This window comes from Mastomys coucha, unplaced genomic scaffold, assembly GCF_008632895.1.
Source record: "Mastomys coucha isolate ucsf_1 unplaced genomic scaffold, UCSF_Mcou_1 pScaffold21, whole genome shotgun sequence".
Classification (NCBI taxonomy): Eukaryota; Metazoa; Chordata; class Mammalia; order Rodentia; family Muridae; genus Mastomys; species Mastomys coucha.
In genome coordinates this window covers 22286385-22308990 of record NW_022196904.1, presented here as the reverse complement: position 1 = coordinate 22308990, position 22606 = coordinate 22286385, and the positions used below count along the sequence as shown (strand labels likewise).

The 22606-nt window shown below is 48.8% G+C and overlaps 2 protein-coding genes across 4 annotated transcripts; both read right to left on the bottom strand.

Moving 5' to 3' along the window:
- Nucleotides 1–3155: 3155 nt before the first annotated feature.
- Nucleotides 3156–11922, bottom strand: Lgals4 (galectin 4). 3 transcript variants are annotated; one of them, XM_031384244.1, is made up of 10 exons: nt 11837–11922; nt 10603–10691; nt 9143–9347; nt 7484–7624; nt 4718–4744; nt 4558–4596; nt 4392–4421; nt 4044–4132; nt 3598–3760; nt 3156–3521 (listed from the first exon to the last, which is right to left on the bottom strand). In XM_031384244.1, exons 1-10 carry the CDS (start codon nt 11879–11881, stop codon nt 3375–3377), a joined length of 975 nt encoding a protein of 324 aa, XP_031240104.1. In that variant the 5' UTR covers nt 11882–11922; the 3' UTR covers nt 3156–3374. The 3 variants fall into 3 exon arrangements, with proteins under 3 accessions (XP_031240104.1, XP_031240103.1, XP_031240105.1); XM_031384243.1 differs by lacking the exon at nt 11837–11922 and adding an exon at nt 10900–11334; XM_031384245.1 differs by lacking the exons at nt 4558–4596; nt 4718–4744; nt 11837–11922 and adding an exon at nt 10900–11274.
- A 3177-nt stretch (nt 11923–15099) lies between these two features.
- Ech1 (enoyl-CoA hydratase 1) lies at nt 15100–22123 on the bottom strand. The gene is made up of 10 exons (XM_031384242.1): nt 21954–22123; nt 21223–21427; nt 21024–21112; nt 17390–17514; nt 17269–17317; nt 17032–17096; nt 16042–16112; nt 15880–15951; nt 15493–15643; nt 15100–15356 (listed from the first exon to the last, which is right to left on the bottom strand). Exons 1-10 carry the CDS (start codon nt 22090–22092, stop codon nt 15252–15254), a joined length of 1071 nt encoding a protein of 356 aa, XP_031240102.1. The 5' UTR covers nt 22093–22123; the 3' UTR covers nt 15100–15251.
- Between the last annotated feature and the right edge of the window lie 483 nt (nt 22124–22606).

The following is a 22606-nucleotide window of genomic DNA, read 5'->3' as shown; positions in this document are numbered from 1 at the left end:
ATATACATACATGCACACTTGTAGCAAGAATATTGTTTTCTTTAAAAACACAGAAATAGCCGGGCAGTGGTGGCGCATGCCTTTAATCCCAGCACTTGGGAGGCAGAGGCAGGCGGATTTCTGAGTTCGAGGCCAGCCTGGTCTCCAGAGTGAGTTCCAGGACAGCCAGGGCTATACAGAGAAACCCTGTCTCGAAAAAACAACAACAAAAAAAAAAACAAAAAAAACAAAAACACAGAAATATTATGGTAGTCTGTTTTGGTTTTAATCCCAGGTGTGGGATGTGGGGCTGCTTCACAGCAGGTCTGATCTGCCTCATGCTTTAGCTGGAACATGGTTTTGACAACTGCATATAGTTTCTGTGAGTGTGTGATGTTTGGAATTCTGGGGACTTCTCAGAGGTTATCTAAATTCGGGAGCCTCAATAGAAGTGGCTGGTTGGCCTATGGGTGATTAGTTGTGATTTGTTGTGGTTTGTCAGGTAGTTCTATGCAAAGAGATGAGAAGAAGTGACATCCTATTGGTGAAATCAAACTTGCCCTAGGGAATGTGATGCCCCTAACCAGCAAGTAGTCTAATGGCAAGGTTGCCCCCTCCCCCCCCATCCTTTTCTCTGTCCTATCTAGTGTTATGTGGTTGAAAGGGTGAAAGGGAGAGGGCAGAAGAAAGAAGAACCCATGAAGTAACTAAAAGTCTGACTACACACACTCATATACACACATGTACACAATTCATATATACACACACATACATACACACACTCATACACATATACATGTATACACATACATACACACATACACACATTCATACACATACATTCATGTACACACATATACATGCCCTCATATACATACACACACATACATACCAGATGTATGTGTGCCTGTAACTCCAGCACGTAAAAATCAGGAGGACTGTTAAAACCTCTAAGTAAGCCTTGGCTACCTAACAAGTTCCAAGTTAGCCTGGACTACGTAGAAGACCCTGTCTCGAGTAAGGAGGAGGAGGAGGGATGGAGGGAGGAAGACAGGAAAGGAAAAAGAAGGAGCAGAAGGGCAGATGAAAGTTGGGTGCACAGAGGGTTACGTGGATAGATGTTAGCACTGGCACTTTTCTTTTCGAGTGTGTTTATGGCGTGTGTGTCTTGGTGAATGGGAAGAATGACAGCTGGGAAGCAAATGCAGGACTGAAAGGGGAATAGATGGCAGGTGGAGGGAGCTAGCAGGGCCAGTTGGGAATGAGTGCATGGATGTTCAGAAAGTTTGAGATGAGTGGGTGGATATGTGGACGGGCAGAGAAGAGGGCAGGGCTAGCACTGGTGGATGGGTTGTTGTTGATGGGTGTCTGGACAGACAGATGGATAGACAGACAGATGGATGAGTGGACAGATGAATGGATGGACAGATGGATGAATAGACAGACAGACTTATGGTTGGCCTCATGAATGGAGGGGATGATGGAAGGTCAGAGGGTGCCTTATTTCTGCCTCTGTGATAAAATATGCTGATCAAAACAACTCAGGGGGAAAAGATCTTTTGGCTCACAGCTCCAGGTTGTGGGACAGTGGAGACAGAAACCGAATCTTGTTTTGTTTTGTTTTGTTTTTCAGAAACCGAATCTTGAGACAGCTGGCCACATTCACAGTCAAGAGCAGAGAGAAGATGAAAGCTTACTTGTGCTCAATTCCTCTACATTTAGGCAGTCCAGGATCCCTGCCTAGGGAATGGTGCCACCTACAGGGGGCTGTCTCAATTAAGATAAAGTAATCCCCATAGACCTGCCCACAAGCTAACCTGTTGCTGAGTCTCTATTTGCTGGTGATTCTAGGTGGGTCGGGTTGATAACTAAAGCCATCACACAATCCTATAATCGCAGCACTCAGGAGGCAGAAGCAGGTAGATATTTTTGAGTTTGAGGTCAGCCTGATTTACATAGCTTCATGTTGGGCCTGCAAAGTGAGAGTCTGTCTTAAAAAAAAAAATTATAAAAACTAAATGTCACAGACGGGTAAGTGTGCAGATGGATGGAATGGTGGGATGGTGGACCACACTCCTTGTTCTGAGGTTTAAAGGCTCTGTAACCTTGGACAATTTCTTCTTCTCTCCCTGTCCCTCCCTCTCTTCCCATCCTTCTTCTCTCTTCCTCTCTCTATTCTGAAATAAGATTTTACTCATAGCTCAGGCCAGCCTCAATGTGACTGTAATCCTACTGGCTTAACCTCCTATGCACTGAGATTGTAGGACACTATGCAGCAAAAACAAAAATGTATTTTTGGAGACAGGTTCTCATTATATAGTCCTACACTGTGTAGAACAGGCTAGTCTTGAAGGCCCGTTCCTTCTGCTTCAGTCTTCCAAGTACTGGGGTGCTGGGTCCTCCTCGTCCAGCAAGAAAGACGCAACTACATGAGCTCTTCCTTTTTGCAGTTTATTTCAGGACCCTTTTACAATGCTTCTCCCTCCTGCTCTCTCCTACCTGCTTCTCCTCCTGCTCTAATCTTATGCCTTCTGCCTCCTGCCTCTCCCGGAGCTTACTTAAGCTCCGCCTCCTGGCCCACCCTCGGCTGTTGAGTACTCCCAAGCTTAGCCAATCCCAATGGGCCATGTAGCAAAAGCAGATAGATCACCAGATGTAGAAGCAACCAATAGCAGTAGCTTAGCCAAATAAGGGCTTTGTTTACAAGGCCTCTCGCTCGGGGCTTGGCTCTTCATATCCGGGTCCATGCGTTAGTCTATCTCAAAGTTGTGGGTTTTGTTTTGTTTGTTTGTTTCTTTTTTGAGACCGGCAAATTGCCAAGCCAGACAATTTGCTGCTTTTATTCTTCCCTCTCTTCCTTTCTCCCTCCTTTTCCCTTTTCTTTCCTCCCTTCATTTCTGTAACAGGGTCTCATGTAGCGCAGGCTAGCCCTTAACACACTATGTAACTGAGGATGATCATGAACTTCTGAACTTTCTACTTTCACTTACCAAGTAGAGATTTAAAGGATGTACTGCCACACTCAGGTTTTTGTTTATTGTGCCTTCTGTCCCCCTGCCCTGCCTGTTTCCTCATCTGTTATGGATACAATATAGCAGTAATTCTTAACTCTTAACTCTTGCAATTTGGTGTGAGGAGTGAATGGTGTGATTTACATAAACCCAGACCAGAGTGTGGAGCATACCTCGGTTTATTGTCGTGGGAGGGAAGAAGGGCACATGTCTCGAAGAACAGTGCAGGAAAGAGCCAGGGCCACAGGAGACATGGGAGAGATGAGTGAACCACACACACACACACACACACACACACACACACACACACACGACCCCTTCAACATTTTCTGAGGGGCTTAGGTGGAACTTGGGGGTCTTTCTGCTTCCTTCCTCAGGAGGAGCTCAGATCTGGACATAGGACAAGGTGATGTCACCTTTGATCTCCAGCATGTCTACCCTTTGGAATGCTTGGAACCGATGTGAGTAGTCGAAAAGGTGCTGCCCATTGGCAAACACCTTGAATCGATCCATGCCACAGCGGATTGAGAGCTGTAGGAGAGAGGGGAGGTGAGGTCCAGCAGGACTGGGATCTGTGGGAGGAGGGAAGGGGACTCCCTAGACTCACATCAAAGAACTGCCCAGGGCCAAACGGGTTGTAGGCCAACTTCCTCTCTTCAGAACCCCAAGAGCCATTCATATAGGTGTTGCGAACCACACTGTCACCTATGCGGGGGTTCAAGTGAAAAGCTATGTCTCCGGATGATCCCACCTTGAAGTTGATGATAAAGCTGAAGACAAATAAGGTGTCAAATGGGGTCCAATGTCTGAGGCTCCAAGGGAAGAAAGCTGGGATCTCAACCCCTGGGTCTGAGGGAGGAAGGCTGATGCTGAACCCCTGGGTCTGATGGAGGAGGGCTGAGGCAGAGCCCCTGGGTCTGAGGGAGGAGGGCTGAGGCTGAACCCCTGGGTGTGAGGAGGAGGGCTGAGGCTGAACCTCTGGGTCTGAGGGAGGAGGGCTGAGGCTGAACCCCTGGGTGTGAGGAGGACCCTCTCTTTAGCCTGGGTGCTTACTTCTTGGCTGTAGGAAGTACATATCCCTTGATTATGATGGTTCTTCGGACTGTAAGACCCCCCTGAAGGGCTGCCACATAGGGCACAGGCTGTAGAGAAAGAACATGGGGTCCCATTCAGTCGCTGACGAGGGAACCCAAGCATCTGGGCACATTTTCACAGAGAGGCACTGTTTGCTTGTGAATTGTCCCCAACGGTGTCTTCCCCCAAATCCTGACACCATCTGCATCTTCTCCCACCCCCAAAACCTTCAGCCCACATGTAGTCCACCCTTTCTGAGCTTCCAACATTCTCTGCTCCCTTCGACTTGCTCCCCAGAGCCACTAGCCCCTGGAACATCCATCATACCGGATTGAAGACTGGGGGTCCTGTCATGACCTGTGAGGGAAGAGAGGGATTTCACTGTGTGAGATTTGACAGATTATTTGACAGATTATTCAACATGTCTCCATCCCTTTCCCAACCCCAAATTGTCCCCATCCCTCCACAAGCCCACCATACCCCTCGCACTTACAGGCAAGCTGTTCATCTGTGGAGGGTTGTAACCAGGACCCTATGGGATGGACAGACAGAAGGGAAGAGAGATGAGGGGAAGTGGGGTCCTTTGCCCCCAAACTTCCCTTGCCATTAATCCAACTCTGTAGGAAACTGCCCACCCTTCGGCAGGTACTTACAGGGTAAGCTGGAATCGTCATGGCTCCCTGTGGGTACAGACAGGGAAGGAGGTCATGGCTAGGACCAAAATTTTAGACTGGAAAGTGTTGAGGAGAATCCTTGGATACCCCGTCTAGTCCATGGCCCCTGCTGTATTTTGGGATGACCAGAGCCTCTGTGGTACATTCTCTTCTTTGTTCCCTGCTCCACAACCGTGTGTCAATTCCTTCTGTCCCAGGCACCTTATCTGCCCCTTGCCTTCCCCTAGCCTAGATTCAGTCTAGAAAGTGGCACTCAGGGGGTAAATCTGGGCCTAGGAACTTCTTTCTAGGCCTGTGATGGCCAAGGTCCTGTCACCAATGCTTCACATACCCAACCCTAGAGCAAGTGAGGGTCCTGGGGGTCACCCTGAGATCCTGTCTACAAGGCTCCTTGCTGTCTTTGTGGCTCAGTCTCTCTTGGAGCCATAGCTCTGTACAGATGATTCTTCTGTCTAGTACCCCTTCCCTTCTCCTCCTCCTCCTCCTCCTCTTCCTCTTCTTCTTCCCTTCCCCTCCCCCTTCCCCCTCTTCCTCATCCTCCTCCTTCTCCTCTTCTTCCTCCTCCTCTTCCTCTTCTTCTCCTCCCCTGCCCCCCCTCCCCCTCCTCCTCCTCCTTCTCCTCTTCCTCTTCTTCCTCCTCCTTCTCCTGCTTCTCCTCCACCTACTCTTCTTCTTCCCCTCCCCCTCCTCCTCCTCTTTTTTCAATGTTGTAGGTTTATTTGTTTGTTTGTTTAGTTGGTTGGTTTGGTTTGGCTTTTAGAGTCAGGGTTTCTCTGTGTAGCCCTGGCTGTCCTGGAACTCACTCTGTAGACCAGGCTGGCCTGAAACTCAGTCTGTAGACCAGGCTGGCCTGGAACTCACTCTGTAGACCAGGCTGGCCTGGAACTCAGAGATCCACCTGCTTCTACCTGTTGAGATTAAAGGTGTGCTCCACCACTGGCAGGCTCATCATCCTCATTTTTACTTTTTCTGTTTTCTCCTCCTTTTAATTAACTCCTATTTTGAAAGCTCTTCAAATCAATTGATCAATTCATCTCTCTGTCTACCCATCCTCTAACTCCACCCCCAAGCACAAACATCAGGGTGTTGATATGTGGCTCAGACTGGTCTCCTTGCAGTGAACATTCTGCCTCAGCCTCCTGATGTTGGGATTACAGGCAGTAGTCACCATGCTGGGCTAGACTCCATATTTGGCATCAGCATTCCCGACCTACCCCGCACCCTCACCCCTACCCCCAACCCCCCCCCCACCCCTACCCTGCCCCCACGACTGTGTGGCTGTAACTTGTTGAAAAGCAGGCTGATCATTTTTATTTTTTAAATATTTATTTACTAAATTTCTGTGTATGTGTCTAAGTACACACCTGTGACCCCTGAGGGGGTCAGAGGAGGCTCAGATGCCCCTGAAGCTTACAGATGGTTATGAGCTTGGGAGCTGGGAACTGGATCTAGATCCATCTGGTTTATTCAAGACAGGGTCATAATTTAGGTCTGGCTGTTCTGGAACTCATATAGACTAGGCTGGCATTGAACTTACAGAAATCCACCTGTCTCTGGTTCTCCAGCACTGGGATCAAAGGTGTGCACCACCACCACCACCACCACTGCCACCACTGCCACCACTGCCACCACTGCCACCACCGCCACCACTGCCTGATGTTGTTGTACCCGCTCTTCACTTCCATCTCCAGCCCCCAGGCTGATAGTTTTGACTTTCAGGCTTTTGTTGGCTAGTCAATTGGTATTAAAAGAAGTCAGGAACTCATCCCTCACCCTGAGTTAGCTTACTGTAGCTGAGCCAGGCCCCTAGCCCCTCACTGGGGCATTGCAGGCAGATGTCCTATCATTAAATAGGCTTCACCTTGAGCCTTTTGGAAGTGGCCTGCTGGTTTATTGGAGTGGGTGTGTATCAGAGGCTGTCTGCAGGCTGTGGACCTGGGTGTGGACCTTCTAGGATACTGGGACCTAAGTTTTCTTGGCATTCAGATCTAACTGTGCTGGCTAATTTCCAAGGCGATTGCATCAAATTGCACTCTGAACAGCCATATGGTAGCCATTCTTGCTGATCCGAATGCCTGCCAACAGGTCACATGGTACTGTACACCTTGTTCCATTACAACCAGATGGAGACGCATCGGCAAGTCACTGTGGCTTTGTGTTGCCCTGGTGACCAATGTGTTAAGCAACCTGTCCTGAATTCGTTTGTTAAGCTCTTTACTCTTTATCTGCTTGTCTTTGTTATCTCACTTTCTGACTCAGTTTACGCACCTCTTCCTCCTCCGGGAAGCCCTTTTGACTGAGTCAGATCCTTCCTTTGGATGTTCAGACAGAACGTGTTTTTTTTGTTTGTTTGTTTGTTTTGTTTTGTTTTGTTTGTTTTGTTTTGTTTTCGAGACAGAGTTTCTCTGTGCAGCCCTGGCTGTCCTGGAACTCATTCTGTAGACCAGGCTGTCCTCGAACTCAGAAATCCACCTGCCTCTGCCTCCCAAGTGCTGGGATTAAAGGCATGTGTCACCACTGCCTGGTTCAGAACACCTTGTTAAGCCTGAGCATCCTTATCTAGACCCTGACCTTCTCTCTGCCTGCACACACCCCCACCGAGGTCTTGATCATGTCTGTCTGGTCATTGTCTATTTCTGGTCAACTGTCTTGATCACCACAGGGTCCCTGGACCCATTCGTTAAAGGAGTGGAAACAGAGACTGTGTGAATAGGTCAAAGAGACAAATGAAGAGACATTCCATACCTGAGATGGGGGTGCCGCAGGTTGGCCACCAAGGAAGTTGATTGACTGAAGTTCCAGATCCCCATCCACTTGCAGATGGGTGACCATCTGTAAAGGCAACCGGTGCCCATATTCATAGAACGGGTTTCCATTGACCACGACCTGGAGGGCAGAGATAAGGTGTCAGATATCATCAACCATAGCTGGCAAGCAACTGTGGGAAAATGGAAATGGGATTTATTTATTTATTTATTTATTTATTTATTTATTTAGTGCATATGCATGGGCATGTGTGTTCATATATGCCCAGGTGCACAGGTGCGCACATTGATGTGGAGGCCAGAGGTCAGCTGTGACTGTTAGGCCTTAGTACCTATCTGCCTTGGTTTTTGAATTAGGTCTCTCACAGAGCCTGGTAGTTGTCAAATAGGCAAGGCTGACTGGCTGCCAGCCCCAAGGAGCCTCCTGTTCCTGACTCCCCTGAACTTGCAGTATAGGCATGGCACACCACTCCCAGCTCATTATGTGGGTGGTAGCCATGGAACTCAAGCTTACAGCCAGCACTTTACTGACTGAACCAGTTCCCCAGCCCTAAGAGATCTTTTTGATTTGAAGTCCAATGTATTTGTTGGGTTCTAGGAGAGCCTCACCAGCAGGAACTTTGGGACTCAGGGACCAGAGGTCAAACTGAAGTACAAAGTCAGCTCACAGTGGTGGGTGAGAAAGAATGGAGACTTTAGTCAGGAGGAGCGGAATTAGGCCCGAGGGTTGGTATACGCACAAAATCACTTGGCTGTGAGGTCTGGCTCTGGAATGGTCCTTAGTTGTGTGACCTCGGATAAGTTACTTTACCTTTCCGAACTTCTATTTAAAAATCTTCCCTGAAATGGGAGTTGCTCACATCTGAGTCTGTCAAGAGGATGACAACCCGGCCAGGCATGCCAGAGGCTTACGTCAGGCTGGAAGCTGTACTTTACGTCCCCAGGAGTCTGATCACTGATCCATGTGACAGATGTGAATCTAGAGCCAGTCCTGTGGGACTGAGGACTTCCTGTATGCTAAGTGCCGGGTCTGATGACATCCGTCTGCCACTCTCAAGCTGGGTATGGTGTACACACCTGCAGTTTCGGCTCTCAGAAAGCTGAGGCAGGAGACTACCGAAGCCTTAGAACAGTTTGGGCAAACAAGTGAAATCTTAAATTAAAAGTTCAAAAAAGTGACTGGAGGGCTGGCAAGATGGCTCAGCAGCTACAAGCTCTCTGTACTGAGTCTGACAACTTGAATTAGATCCTAGCATCCCTCCCCTCCCCACTTAAAAAGTCAGGAGAGCCAGGCATGCCTTTAATCCCAGCATTCATGAGGCAGAGGCAGGTAGATCTCTGTAAGTGAGTTCAAGGCCAGCCTGTTCTATATAGTGAGTTCCAGGAGATCAGGGCCTATATAGAGCATATGTAAAAAATATAAAGAGAATATATAAAGAATATTGAACAAATTAAAAGAGAGCTAGGGCTGTGGCTTAGTTATAGAGAGGGCATTTTGCATCTGCTTAGTATGCCCAAGGCTTCCATCCATCAGGGTGAATGGCAGAGAGGGCAAGAGTGACAGAGGGCATGGGGAAGGCTGCGGGAGGGAGGGCTGCTGGGGAGGGGGCTGCAGGGAGGGAAGGAAAGGGGCGCCCACCTTGTAGTGCTCAGGCATGACCATGAACACCAGCTCGAAGTGCTTGCCCTTGTGGAAAGGCATGCTTTTCTTCTTTTCTTCTTTGCCCCACTGCCCGCTTTGCATCGTGTTGAAGACCACTTTGTCCCAGCCGTCGAAGCGGGGATTGAAGTGGAAAGCAACATCCGCCCCATCATCCTGCCCCACAGCGAAGTTCACATGGAACCTGGTGGGATATGAGGAATGGTTCAAAGTGCCCCGCCTGTGCATGGGGCCTTCCATAGGGAGCCCTGACTTCATCCTGTCCTGGGGTCACCCTGACTGGGTACCACCGACCGAGCTCAGAGGGAGGCAGGGAGCCTGTGTTCCATTCCTAAGGCAGAGTCTTGTGGCCACCCCTCCTCTCTACCTCTCTTTCACATCTCCCCATAGTCTCTTCAATGATCATGGCAAATCAGACTCCTATCTTTCTTTTACTGTTTTCTTCTGGGGGGGGGAGTGAGGGGGGCGATGTAGCCCAGGCTAGCCTCTAACTTTTGATCTTCCTGCCTTAGCCTCCAGACTGTTGGGATTTCTGGTGTGCATCACCTGAGAGGGCAGAGGTCTTTGTCCCCACCCTCTCTGCTCCCAGTACTAGGCATGGTGTGGCTAGCCAGGGCCTCATAGTGAGACCACTGCCTCAGAAACAAAACAAAACACATAAAAAACAACTCAAAAGGTGATTGAGGTGACACCTGAAGTTGACCTCTGGCCTCCACACGCACACTGATGCACCTGCATATACACATGTGTACACACGTGCACACACATACATGTGCACACACACAAACACAAAGGTGGATGGTGCCTGAGAAAGGCACTTGAGGTTAACCTCTGGCTCCCTTACACATGCATGCACACACACATGTACATATGCTCTGCACACACATAAGTACCAAGCTGAACCATGGAAAAAGCCAAGCCTTAGTGGAATTGCTCTTTTGCACACTGAAATCTGACAGTCATCCCATTTTACAGATTGGAAGCTGAAGTACAGAGATGTTCAGTAGCAATCTGAATCACACAGTGGCTGAGTACCCCCCCCACACACACACACACAAACACAGGGGGCAAGGGGAGGTGACCTCAGGGCATGGCTCTGAGCTTGTGATCTGAATTCACTCTCAAATCCGTCACTTCAGGGTATTGTCCCAGCCATGGGGCCACCTCTTGTAGTGAGCCTTTCCTGACTTCTCTTGGCCAATCTTATATGATCCACACAGCCCTTACTCTGCTAGCCCTCCACTGCTTCCTTTCTTTGTCCACTTCCTAGGTTGGGGTCTCCCTGTTCTGTCTCCATAGGCCATTTGTACTCCGCAAGCAACCAGAGGAACCCCATGAACAATGGAATCCTTGCACATTCCAAACCACTGGCACCAGGGTTAGAGAAGGTGAAGGCCCCTCCCTGGGGTGAGCGGGGAAGGGGCTGGCGACTGTCTCACCGTTTCATGTTGTCTTTGGCTACTCCTTGGATGTAAACGGACATGCCGACACTGAGGCCGCCTGGGATGGGCCTCTTGTAGGGCAGAGTCTGTAGAAGGGACCAGTTGAAGAGCCTGAGAGGTTGCCTGTCTGTCACAACCCTTTCCTCTCACCCCAAGGACCCTCAGTCCCTTAGGTGGGGTAAGGAGCTAAGGATATGGCTCAGTAGAAGAATACTTGCTCAGCAGAGCAAAGGGAGAAAACGAAAAAATGGGGTTTGGGGAAGAGGAGGTGTGGGCTCAGGTGGGCATTCTCACCGGATTATAGGTGGGCTGGTAGCCTGGTGCTGGGACATAGGCCATTTTGAGAGTCTGGCTGATAGCTTGTCCAGAGAGAAGAGATGTGTGGGAAGTGGTGGCTGATTGCAGGTGCCCCTTATACTAGAGGGAGTGGCTGGCAGGGGAGAGAGTTCGTAAGGTCTCTCTGGTGGGGATCTCTAGGGCACGCCCTTGACTCCCATCTTGGCAGCAGGGATGCTGACCCTCCCAGGTCCCTGACAAGGAGGAAGTATTTCTCGACTTTGCCCTAGCAAGGCTTTATCAGAACCATAAAACTCTGCCCTGAGGATTGTTGGCAGAGGGAGGGTGAATCAGGTGGGCAGGGCAGGGGCTAGGCCACAGGAATGTCTGAACAGGTGGGCAATAGAAGCAGGAGAAACAGCAGGTAACTCCTGACCCCACATACTATATAACGGGGGGCTTAGGGCACACAAAGCTGGGGCTACAGGTTCTGGCTTCCAGTTCTGCCATTGTCACTTCCGGGCTATGTAGAACCATCGTCTCCTCTGCCCATTTGTAACATGGAAGAAATGGTAGTAACCACATCATAAATCCTTGAGATGAATGCAGGCAGTGGTCAGTCGCACTGGGGACCCAGTCCATAACCCCAGCACATGAAAGGGTGAGGCAAGAGAATTGCTGCAAGTCTGAAGTTACTTTAGTTTGTAGAATGCTTTTGTGGCTTGCAAGAAACCCTGGGTTTCATATCCAGCACTACAGAGTATGCTAATGCACGCCTGGATCCCAGCACCCATGACCAACCAGGATGTTCCCCGGGTGATGGAGGTCATCCTCTACTATACAGTGAATTCAAGGCCAGACCGGGCTGCCTGAGATCCTGCCCCAAAACAAATAAAAACCCAACAACAAGTGGGGTTTCGGGAAGAGGAGGTGTGGGCTCAGGTGGGCATCTCACCAGATAGTAGGTGGGCTGGTAGCCCAGTGCTGGGACATAGGCCATCTTGAGATTCTAGCTGACAGCTTGTCCAGAGAGATGTGTGGGAAATGGTAGCTGGCTGTAGGTTGCCCTTATGCTAGAGTAATCCCAGCACTTGGGAGGCAGAGGCAGAATTACTTGCATGCTCAGGGGCAGCCTGGTCTGCAGAGCAAGACTTTGCCTTTAAAAAAAAAAATTGCTGAGCTTAGTGGCAATGACTTTAATCCTAGCATTTAGGAGACAGAGGAAGGCAGAGTTTGAGGTTCTCCTGCAGTCTCAAACTGGGGAGGGATTGCTAGGTGGCTCAACAGTTAAATAGCCAGTTCTGGAACAGCCATGGCTATGTAAAAAGACCCTGTCTCTAGCCGGGCAGTGGTGGCGCATGCCTTTAATCCCAGCACTTGGGAGGCAGAGGCAGGCGGATTTCTGAGTTCGAGGCCAGCCTGGTCTACAAAGTGAGCTCCAGGACAGCCAGGGCTACACAGAGAAACCCTGTCTCAAAAAAACAAAAAACAAACAAACAAAAAAAAAAGACCCTGTCTCAGAAAAAGAAAGGAAGGAAGGAAGAAAGAAGGAAAAGAAGGAAGGAAGAAAGAAGGAAAGGAAAGGGGAAAAAAAGAAAAAGAAAGAGAAGCGTTTTTCATCCCAGCACTTGGGAGGCAGAGGCAGGTGGATTTCTGAGGCCAGCCTGGTCTACAGAGTGAGTTCCAGAACAGCCAGGGCTACACAGAGAAACCCTGTCTCAAAAAACAAAAAAACAAAACAAAACAAAAACCAGGAAAGAGGAGGAAGAGGAGGAGTGTTCACAATAGGAGACAGATGGCATACTCATGCCTGTAATCTGAACATTAGGGGCATTGAGGCCAGAGGATTGCTGTGAGTTCAAGGACATCTTGGGCCACATAAAAAGACCATTACCAAAAAACAAGATGGTGGTGTGTGGGGGGGTGGGGGATGAGGAAACACTGCTCCCCTGGTTGCACAGGCTTGTAACAGGCTTGTAACCAAGCCCAGCTGTTCAGGAGGTTGAAGCACAAGGACCAAAAATTTCAGTGAGGCAGAAGGGTCAGGAGTTTACAGACAGCTTGGATCGATGAGATCCTGTCTTAAAGTGAAAAACAAAAAAAAGGGAATGGGGTAATGGGGAGAAGACTCCAGCAGCAAAGTGCTTCCCACACTAATGGAGGCCTGAGTTCAGCCCACAGGACAGCTAGGCATGAGCACACACACGGAAGAGGCAGAGCCAGAACCTAGATCCCTGAGGCCTACTGCCTAGTCAGCCTAGCATAGTTGGAGACTAGGTAGAGGGGCTGGAGAGATGGTTCAGCAAGTAGGAGTACTTGTTCTTGGAGAGGACCCACATTGGAAGGCTCATGAGCAGCTGTAACTGGTTTCCAGGGAATACTATGGCCTTTTCTGACTTCTAATGGCACCAGTGATATAGATGTGGTGTGCAGACATTGTGCTGGCTCATTTTATGTCAACGTGACACAAGCTAGTGTCATTTAAGGGTAGGGACCTTAGCTGGGAAAAATGTGTCTGTAAGATACAACTGGCAGGCATTCTCTCAGTTAGTGACAGATGGGGAGGGCCCAGGGCCCAGCCCACTGTGCGTACGGCCACTCCAGGACTGCTGGTCCTGGGGTCTATAAGAGAAATGGCTGAGCAAGCCATGGGGAGCAAGTCAGGAAGCAGCACCCCTTCATGGCCTCTACATCAGTTCCTGCCTCCAGGGGCCTGCCCTGCTTGAGTTCCTGCCAACACTGCTTTTGATGATGAATTGTGCAGATCACTGTAAAATAATCCCTTGCCTCCCTGACCTGTTTTTGGGCATGGTGTTTGTCATAGCAGTAAAAACTCTAAGATAGACATACACGCAACAAAATACTCATATTTAAGGTAAATAAATAAAAAAGAATTCTCATGCCAGATAGTGATGGCACGGGTCTTTAATCCCAGCACTTGGGAGGCAGAGGCAGGCAAATCTCTGTGAATTTGAAGTTTGGTCTACAGAGTGAGTTCCAGGACAGCCAAGGCTACACAGAGAAACCCTGACTCAAAAAAATCTAAAATGAAAGGGCCAGAGAGGTGGCTCAGCAGTTAAGAGCCCTTCTAAAAGACCTGGGTTGGATTCCCGGACACACACGGTGGCTTACAACCATCTGTAACTTCAGTTCCAGGGACCCACAGCCTTTTCTGGCTCCTGAGGGTGATATGAGCATGTGCTACACATACTACAGGTTAAAATACTCATCCATAAAATAAGATTAAAAACAAAATCTGGACAAGGTTGAGGGGTTCTGAGGAATACTGCCAAAGGTTGAGGCACACATGCAGACAAAAACCCAAAGTGCAATTAAAATAGAAATAAAAAGTAAAGAATGGGCTGGGCTAGAGCTCAGAGGTGGAGCACTTGCGTGACCTGTGTGGGGTCCTGGGATCCAGCCCCACCAACGCAGGGAAGGAGGGAAGGGCAAATGCTCACCAAGTTAATAAGTGCCCATCACCGGACTCGGTATTCTGCATACAGAAAACACTAAGTAAATGTTTGACTTCTTACACTCATTCCAAACATAAATCCGGACTATTCATGGATAAGAAAACAATGGGGGTGGGGGATGGGAGAGCAACTGGCCAGATGTGGTGATTCACTTTTGTAAATAGGAGTCCAGGGTCATCCTCAGCCACACAGTGAGTTCCAGGTCAGACTTGTCTACATGAGACTGTATCTAAGAATAAAATAAAGTTGAAAGGGGGCTTGGGGAGGAGTGGCTAGTGTGGCTTAACAGGTAAAGAAGGCACCTGCCACCAAGTTCAACCCAAGGACCCATGTGGTGGAAAGAGAACGAACTTCTTTCCAGATGCACACACACTAATAACTGACAAAACCTAGCATATTTGTAAAGGGGCTGTAGAGATGGCAAAGGGGTCTAAGGACACTTGCTGCTCTTGCAAGGAAAGAAAAAGAAAGGAGGAAGAAATGAACTGACTGGCTCAGGATTGGTAGCAATGAAGTCAGCTCAACTCCATAGCCCTACTGTGAGTGCCAGACAGTGACACAGCTCACACATGGACAAGCACAGGGAACAGGTGTCCCTTTCAGCCTTCAGTGAATCTGTTCTTTACACACTTCCTCTTGGCCTGGTCAGATTTGTCCGCCTCCCCTCCTTCCTACCTTCCCTGCTGCCCTCCCTGGAGCCAGTGCCTCTGAGGCCCCACCCACTGCAATAAAGACACCACACTGTGTTCAAACTTTATTGTTCACAGTGAAGATAAGGCCCCAGGAAATGAAGAACTAAGTCATAAAGTTATACACTGGGAGACCTCATGGGAAGGCACCGCGGGAACCAGCCTGGCTCCACGGAGCCTTCCTCTCTCAGGGTCAGGAAGACACTCAGAGCTTGGAGAAAGTGATACTTTTTGTGTCCTTCTTCTCCATGGCTGCCTGGACTGACTTGATGATGTCCTGGGTCTGCAGCATGCTCATGTTCCAGGTGGCCTGGATCAAGGGTGTGGGAAAGGCCAGCAGGCACCAATCAGAGGTGCGCATATGCGCAGATTCTCCCCTCTCCCCAAGACAACAGTCCATCACCCTGGACCAGGGCCGACCATGATGGGTGTAGGTTGGACCTTACCATGTAGTCAAGGCTCTCATCCACAGAATGGTCTCGGGAGTAGATTAGATTGATTTTTGAACCCTGCACAGCCACAGGGCTCTTGCTGGAAATATCGGCCGCCAGGGCAAAGGCTACATTCAACATGGCATCCTTATCTGGGAACACGCGGCTGCCAGGGAAGGATTAGGTGAGAGGGACATCCTCCCCCTGCCCTGTGGATGACCAGGAGGCCTCCCAGAGAAAATGGGAAACCCCAACCAAAGGGCTCAACCATATCACGATGCTCAGAGAAAGAACAGGCACTCTGGCAAAGGCCATCGGGTCTCTGGATACAGGGAACCACAGAACCTGGCCTGGATGGCCCTGTGTATTTCCTTGCCATTAGCCAGCCAATCAGAGCCCTACCTGACCAGTCCACTTTCCAGGGCCTCGTCAGCCATCATCTTGCGGGCGGTGAAGGTCAGCTCGTTGACCAGGCTATAGATTAGGGAGAGCAGATCAGAAGATTCTGTCATCCTGACTCTGGGAGGGGCTGGGCTGACCCCTCCTCCCGGTCACCCTTCTCACCTCTGGCTCCCGATGACCTTGGGCAGTCGCTGCAGTGTTCCGACATCAGCAGCCAGACCCACATCTACTTCCTAGAGAGAAACACTTACCGATGTTTGCTTGTTGTTTTCCTTGCGAGCTTGGGGCATCACAGATTGCCTGCAGAGGTTTCGCCACCCTCCAGCTCAGACAAACCTCAAGATGCGCTGGCCACCAAACCCTTCAGCTTTCTCATGAGACCTTTCTAGAACCCTGGGTGCCACTCCACCCCCTACCCTCTCCAGCACAGCTGGCAGCAGTCCCAGCTCTGTCTCTCTGTATGACCACTAGCTCATCAGGAGAGTGCCCATGATGGCACTGTACAAATGAGCCTACGTCTTCCTTTTGGTGCTGAGCAGAGCTTTTTCTCCTTCATGCCCACCTTTCTGACATCGTCTCTCTATGTAGCACAGGTTGGGCTGTGTGGTGGCTCATGCTTACACACCTAACAGTATCTAGAGACCAGTCTCTGTGCATGCCTGTGAGGTACTATCTTTTTTTTTTTTTTTTTTGGTTTGTTTTGGTTTTTGGTTTTTGGTTTTTGGAGACAGGGTTTCCTTGTATAGCTCTGGCTGTCCTGGAACTCACTCTGTAGACCAAGCTGACCTCAAACTCAGAAATCTGCCTGGCTCTGCCTCCCAAGTGCTGGGATTAAAGGCGTGGGCCACCACTGCCAGTGGAGGTACTATCTTGACCGCATCTATGTGGGTGGGATCGTGGGGGTAGAGAAGGTAGAGTATGGACCCTTACTGAACTCTTCTGACTACATAGTGATGTGACCAGGTGCTTCAAGGTCCTGCTGCCCTGACTCCACACACCCCCTCCCCAAGATGGACTGTACCTTGAACCGTGGGCTACATAAACCCCTTCTCTGGTAAGTTGCTCTTCCAAGTATTTTATCACAGAGCACAGGAAAAAAAAGTCATAATGCTCACCACTCACGCAATAGCAAGAGCTCAGGAAGTGTCTCACCTTGATCTGGAAGAAGGCATCCTGGGTGCAGTAGCGAATGTCACAGGCAGAGATGAGATCCACACCTGGGAGGAAAAGGCCAGGGACAATAAATAATGACAGGAACCAATCTGTCCAAAGCAGGGGACCAAGTCTAATTAGCAGCTGCTGAGCTGAGAGGCCACTGGCGGGAGTGGAGCGGGTAGCAGCTTCACCACTAGTTGGCACCCAAGCGGTGGCCACTGGCTACAGACTAACCTCCGCCGATGCAGCCTCCCTGAATGGCAGCAATCACTGGCTTGGGGCACTAGAATGGAAAAGGAGAGTTGTTGTCAAAGCTGGCAGAAGGCAGAGGGGGTGCCACCCTGCTCTGAGTCACCTTCTCAATGACAGTGAAGGTCTTCTGGTACTGGCTGATGAGATCACGGAGGTACCAGGCTATGCGGGCCACATCATCTCCTGAGGGCTGCAGGATGTCTGACGCCATGTCCATGAGGTCAATACCTGATGAGAAGGGGATAAGCAATTACGTGGCTCTCAGGGCCCCTTTCACTAACCCAGCCAGGGCTCAGAACCCAGGAGCTGTGGGCCCAAACAAAACACCACCACAGCAGAGAAAGAAACTCATGAAGGTCTAGGGGATATCAGGGATTCCCTGATGGGCACCAAATATATATTATGTATGCATACACACACACACATACACACATATAGTTTTGTTTTGCTTAAGACAAGGTTTCTCTGTGTAGCCCAGGCTAACCTCAATCTACAGTCTCCAGCCTCAGCTTCCCTGGTGCTGGGAATGTTGGCATTCCTAAGACATTCTCCATGAATGGTAAGCTATTCCCACACATAGCTAGGGGAAGCCTGTGAGCCCTTGTCTCCCAACCCATGCAGTAAATGTAAAAGTCTTAGCTGGTTGGTAGCTGTGGTTCAACACTTGCCTAGAATTCACCAAGTGGGGTGGAGGGCACAGCTTAGAATTCACAAGGGAAAAGCTGGGGGTGTGGCTCAGTGGTGGAGCACTTGCCTAGAATGCAGAAGCCCTGTATTCAAATAACACATTGAGGTTCATCTTCGATATGTTCAAAAAACCAATCCAAATAAAAACAAACAGAAAGCCTTGGTGTTCCAAGCCTTTAATCCCAGCACTCAAGAGGCAGAGGCAGGTGGATCTCTGTGTGTTTGAAGTTAGCCTGGTCTACAGAACAAGTTCCAGGACAGCCAGGGCTACACAGAGAAACCCAGGCTTGAAAACCCAATAATAGGCCGGGTGGTGGTGATGCACGCCTTTAATCCCAGCACTTGGGAGGCAGAGGCAGGTAGATTTCTGAGTTCAAGGCCAGCCTGGTCTACAGAGTGAGTTCCAGGACAGCCAGGGCTATACAGAGAAACTCTGTCTGGAAAAAAAAAAAGAAAGAAAGAAAAAAAAAGAAAACCTAATCATCATCATCATCATCATCACAATCCTATGGCTTAGAGATGGCTCAGCAGTTAAGAGTACTGGCTGCTCTTTCAGGGGATCTGGGTTCAAATTCCAGCACCCACATGGCAGCTTGCAAATGTCTGTAACTCCAGTTCCAGGGAATCTGACACCTCACACAGACATACATACAGTCAACTCACCAATGTACATAAAATAAAAACAAATAAATTATTAGAAAGAAGTAGAGAAAGAAAGAAAGAGAGAAAAAAAGAGAAAGAGAGAAAGCAAAAGACACAGGACATCAACCTTAGTGATTTCATTCATGTGCACGCACATGTAAATGAACTCAGAGACATGCAAAATATAAAACAAAAAAAGAAGGAACAAGAGGTAGGCCGGACAGCAGGTCAAGGCAGGAGGGTCTAGAAAGCCAGTGGGCTACACTGAGGCCTCATCAATGGCTCAGGGGTTAAGAGCACCAGTTGCTCTTCCAGAGGATCCAGGTTCGATTCCTAGCACCCACATGGCATCTCACAATTGTCTGTAACTCTAGTTCCAGGGGATCTGACATCCTCACACAGGCACATAAAACACCAATGCGCATAAAATAAAAAATGTTTAAAAATCATTGGGTGGGTTTCACAGCAGAACAGAAATTTGGGAAACAAGCCATGCTAATAAATGGAGAAGGGATCAGGGGTCAAAGAGGAGAAAGGGCAGTAGGGTAACTTCCACATGTGGGGGTGTAAGCACAACCTGTGCATGTCACACACTGGTTGACACCCCTGTAGGGTTTGAGAGGGTCCAGAGTCTCATTCAAGCTTACAGATCCACTGTGGTAATCCAGCTTCAGGATCCTAGCATATTCTGTTGAGCTAATTTCTATATTTGAATTTGTGGTGGGGAGAGAATTCTGGGCTTTGTGCCAACCCCTCAGCACACACACAAATTAGACTTTAAAAAAAAAAACTAGGTATGGAGGTGCAAGCATTTAATCCCAGTGCTCAGGAGGCAGAGGCAGACAGATTTCTGAGCTCCAGGCCAGCCTGGTCTACAGATCAAGTTCTGAGGTAGCCATGGCTACACAGAGAAACCCTGTCTCAGAAAACAAAACAAGGGCTGGAGAGATGGCTCAGCGGGTAAGAGCACACTGACTGCTCTTCCGAAGGTCCTGAGTTCAAATCCCAGCAACCACATGATGGCTCATAACCATCCATAATGAGATCTGATGCCCTCTTCTGGTGTATCTGGAGACAGCTACAGTGTGCTTACATAAAATAATAAATAAATCTTTAAAAAAAAAAAAGGTGTGTGGCTACACACACACACAAAAAAAAGAAAACAAAACAAAACAAACAAAAACCCACTGAGGGCTAATGAGATGGTTCAACAGTTAAGAGCCTGTATACTGTTAACAGCAGACAGGGTTTGAGTCCCAGCAACCATGTCAAATTGATCACAAACCGCCTATTAGTCCAGCCCTAGGGGGATCTGACCTCCCTGATTTCCATGGGCACCTGCACTCACAAATGTAGAGATGGTCACATGGATACGACACATAGTTAAAAATAAGAAATCTTAAAAGGGCCGGGCGGTGGTGGCACATGCCTTTAATCCCAGCATTTGGGAGGCAGAGGTGGGTGGATTTCTGAGTTTGAGGCCAGCCTGGTCTACAGAGTAAGTTCCAGGACAGCCAGGGCTATACAGAGAAGCCCTGTCTCGAAAAACCAAAAAAAAAAAAAAAAAAAAAAAAAAAAAAAAAAAAAAAAAAAAAAAAAAAAAAAAAAAAAAAAAAAAGAAAAAAAAAAGAGGGATCCAATGCCCTCTTCTGGTACGTCTGAAGAGAGCAATGGTGAACTCATATACATAAAATAAATAAATAAATCTTTTAAAAGTAAAATAAGATAAAATAAAAGCTGCAATTGAGAACCACCGTGGGGCCAGCAAGATGACTCAGCAGAAAAAGGTGTTTGAAGGCTTGCAGGCAAGCTGGGTCAGCGTCCAGCTGAGCTTGATCATGGGGAAGGAGAGAACCAACTCCCAAAAGTTGTCATCTGACTTTTGCACATGTGTGCATGCACATGCACACAAAATAAAAGTAATTTTTTTCTTTTTGTTTTTTCTAGAAAGGATTTCTCTGTGTAGCTCTGGCTGTCCTGGATCTGGCTCTGTAGTCCAGGATGGCTTTGAATTTGCAGAGATCCACTGGCCTCTGCCAAGACAGTGCTGGGATTAAAGGTACGTGCCACCTGCTTGGTATTTTTGTTTCCTTCTAGAAAGAAAAGGAGGAGGCCAAAGCATCAAGCCATGTTTATAATCCCAGCATTCAACATTTAAGAAGTTGAAACATGGCCGGGCAGTGGTGGCACATGCCTTTTAATCCCAGCACTTGGGAGGCAGAGGTAGAGGCAGGTGGATTTCTGAGTTCGAGGTCAACCTGGTCTACAGAATGAGTTCCAGGACAGCCAGGGCTACACAGAGAAACCCTGTCTCGAAAAAAAACAAAACAAACAAACAAACAAACAAAAAGAAGCCTAAGCTTGGCTGTACCAGCGAGGGGAGGGGGGTGCCGCAGGCAGAGAAGTACCTGCAGAGAACATCTTTCCTGCCCCAGAGACTACAACAGCCCGGCAGTCAGAGTCTTTGGATATCTTTTGGAAGCATTCCACCAACTCCCTGCAGAGGTACAAGAAGTAAAGGTAACGTTATAACTAGAGTGGGGAGCCTCTGTCCAGGCCCACCTCTGCCTACGCTGGCAGAGAGGCTCGTAGCTTTGCAGGCCAGACCTCCAGAAAGCCCTGTTCATGGCATTCCTCTTCTCTGGCCGGTTTAGCTGTACGTGGAGAACATGCTTCTGGGCAGATGTTACTTGAATAGACTCGTAGTTGTGGTCTGAGACTTGCTCGGGGGCTCTTTTGGAGGCCTCCTGTGCAGAGGAGCTCAGAGATCGAAGGCTGATGTTGAAGTACAGCTGGTTGGTACTTCTCAGCTCTGGGGAGAGAAAAGAAAGAGCCTTTGAGAGCCTAGATTGGGGACATTTTAACAGCATTTGCTCCTAGTGACTACAACATAAGCTCCTTACAGACACTGGCACGACCAGACATAACTTTTAAGATTAGGGTATGGCCAGGCAGTGGTGGGTGGCGCAAGCCTTTAATCCCAGCACTCGGGAGGCAGAGGCAGGCGGATTCGAGGCCAGCCTGGTCTACAGAGTGAGTTCCAGCACAGCCAGGGCTACACAGAGAAACCCTGTCTCGAAAAACCAAAAGACTTAGGTGCTTAGGTGTTGTTTATGAGTGATTTCAGTCTGAGACTACGTTAGACCCTTGTTTGTGGAAATGACCCAAGCCTGGGGATAAAGAATTCAGGTTGAAAGACAGACCTAAAAAATTATAATTTCATTTTAAACTACAAAGGGACTCCGGAGTTTAAAGTGACCTGGGCAGGCTTCCTGTCTTATCGCCGCTATAACAAGATGACAGGACAACGAGCCCCCACGGATTAACGGGTAACTCACGCTGCATCATCAGGCCAAGGAGTTTGCTGGGAACTGCCATCGCGGTAGCCATCTCGGGAACTCTGAAGCCCTGAGACCTACTACCGAAGAAATACACAGGGGGGCGGGCACAAATGTTCGCCATGTTGATCAAGGGCATCGAAGCCACCGCAGCCAGCGCCCTCTAGCAGCGAGGCCTCACCTAGTTCGCCATCTTTACTAAGGGCAAACGAAAACCCGCACTCCCTCGTGTTTTCTGTGCTTAGGACGTTCCTTAAACCTTTGGCCCAGTGGGAAGCTGGCCTGAGAAAATATTTCAAGTGCTGTTGGAAAACTGTGTACAAAGTTCATCACAACGCTGTGCTGGAACAACAAAAATGCAGACAACTGAAATAGTCAAGGACATATGGCAGCTGCTTAGCAATCTACCGTCCTTGCCAGGGTATGGTAACAAAAAAGTTGCTAGGATACAGACTGGCCAGAATTGAGTGGTTTTTATTCCCTTATCCCCAGAAGGAGGTACATAACAAGTTGGCTCCTGGACCAGGGAAGTTACTGATTCAAGCTTACTGGACATTTAGAAGTGCAATGCATGAGTACATGGCTCTAACGCCCACCCTCCTTTGTTTTGTGGTGCAGGGGACTGAGGCAGCTTAGGCAAACATTTAACACCT

Excerpts from the sequence above, each read along its gene's own strand:
- Lgals4 (XM_031384244.1), bottom strand. The coding sequence starts at position 11,881 with ATGGCCTATGTCCCAGCACTGGGCTACCAGCCCACCTACTATCTG. Across the intron at positions 7,625-9,142 it reads TCATGCCTGAGCACTACAAG|GTCGTGGTCAATGGAAACCC; the intron begins GTGGGCGCCCCT and ends TCTGCCCTCCAG. Across the intron at positions 3,761-4,043 it reads GTACTTCCTACAGCCAAGAA|CTTTATCATCAACTTCAAGG; the intron begins GTAAGCACCCAG and ends ATTTGTCTTCAG.
- Ech1 (XM_031384242.1), bottom strand. The coding sequence starts at position 22,092 with ATGCCCTTGATCAACATGGCGAACATTTGTGCCCGCCCCCCTGTGTAT. Across the intron at positions 17,515-21,023 it reads AGGAAAGATGTTCTCTGCAG|GTATTGACCTCATGGACATG; the intron begins GTACTTCTCTGC and ends CCTTCTCATCAG. Across the intron at positions 16,113-17,031 it reads ATGCCTTCTTCCAGATCAAG|GAAGTAGATGTGGGTCTGGC; the intron begins GTGAGACACTTC and ends GTTTCTCTCTAG.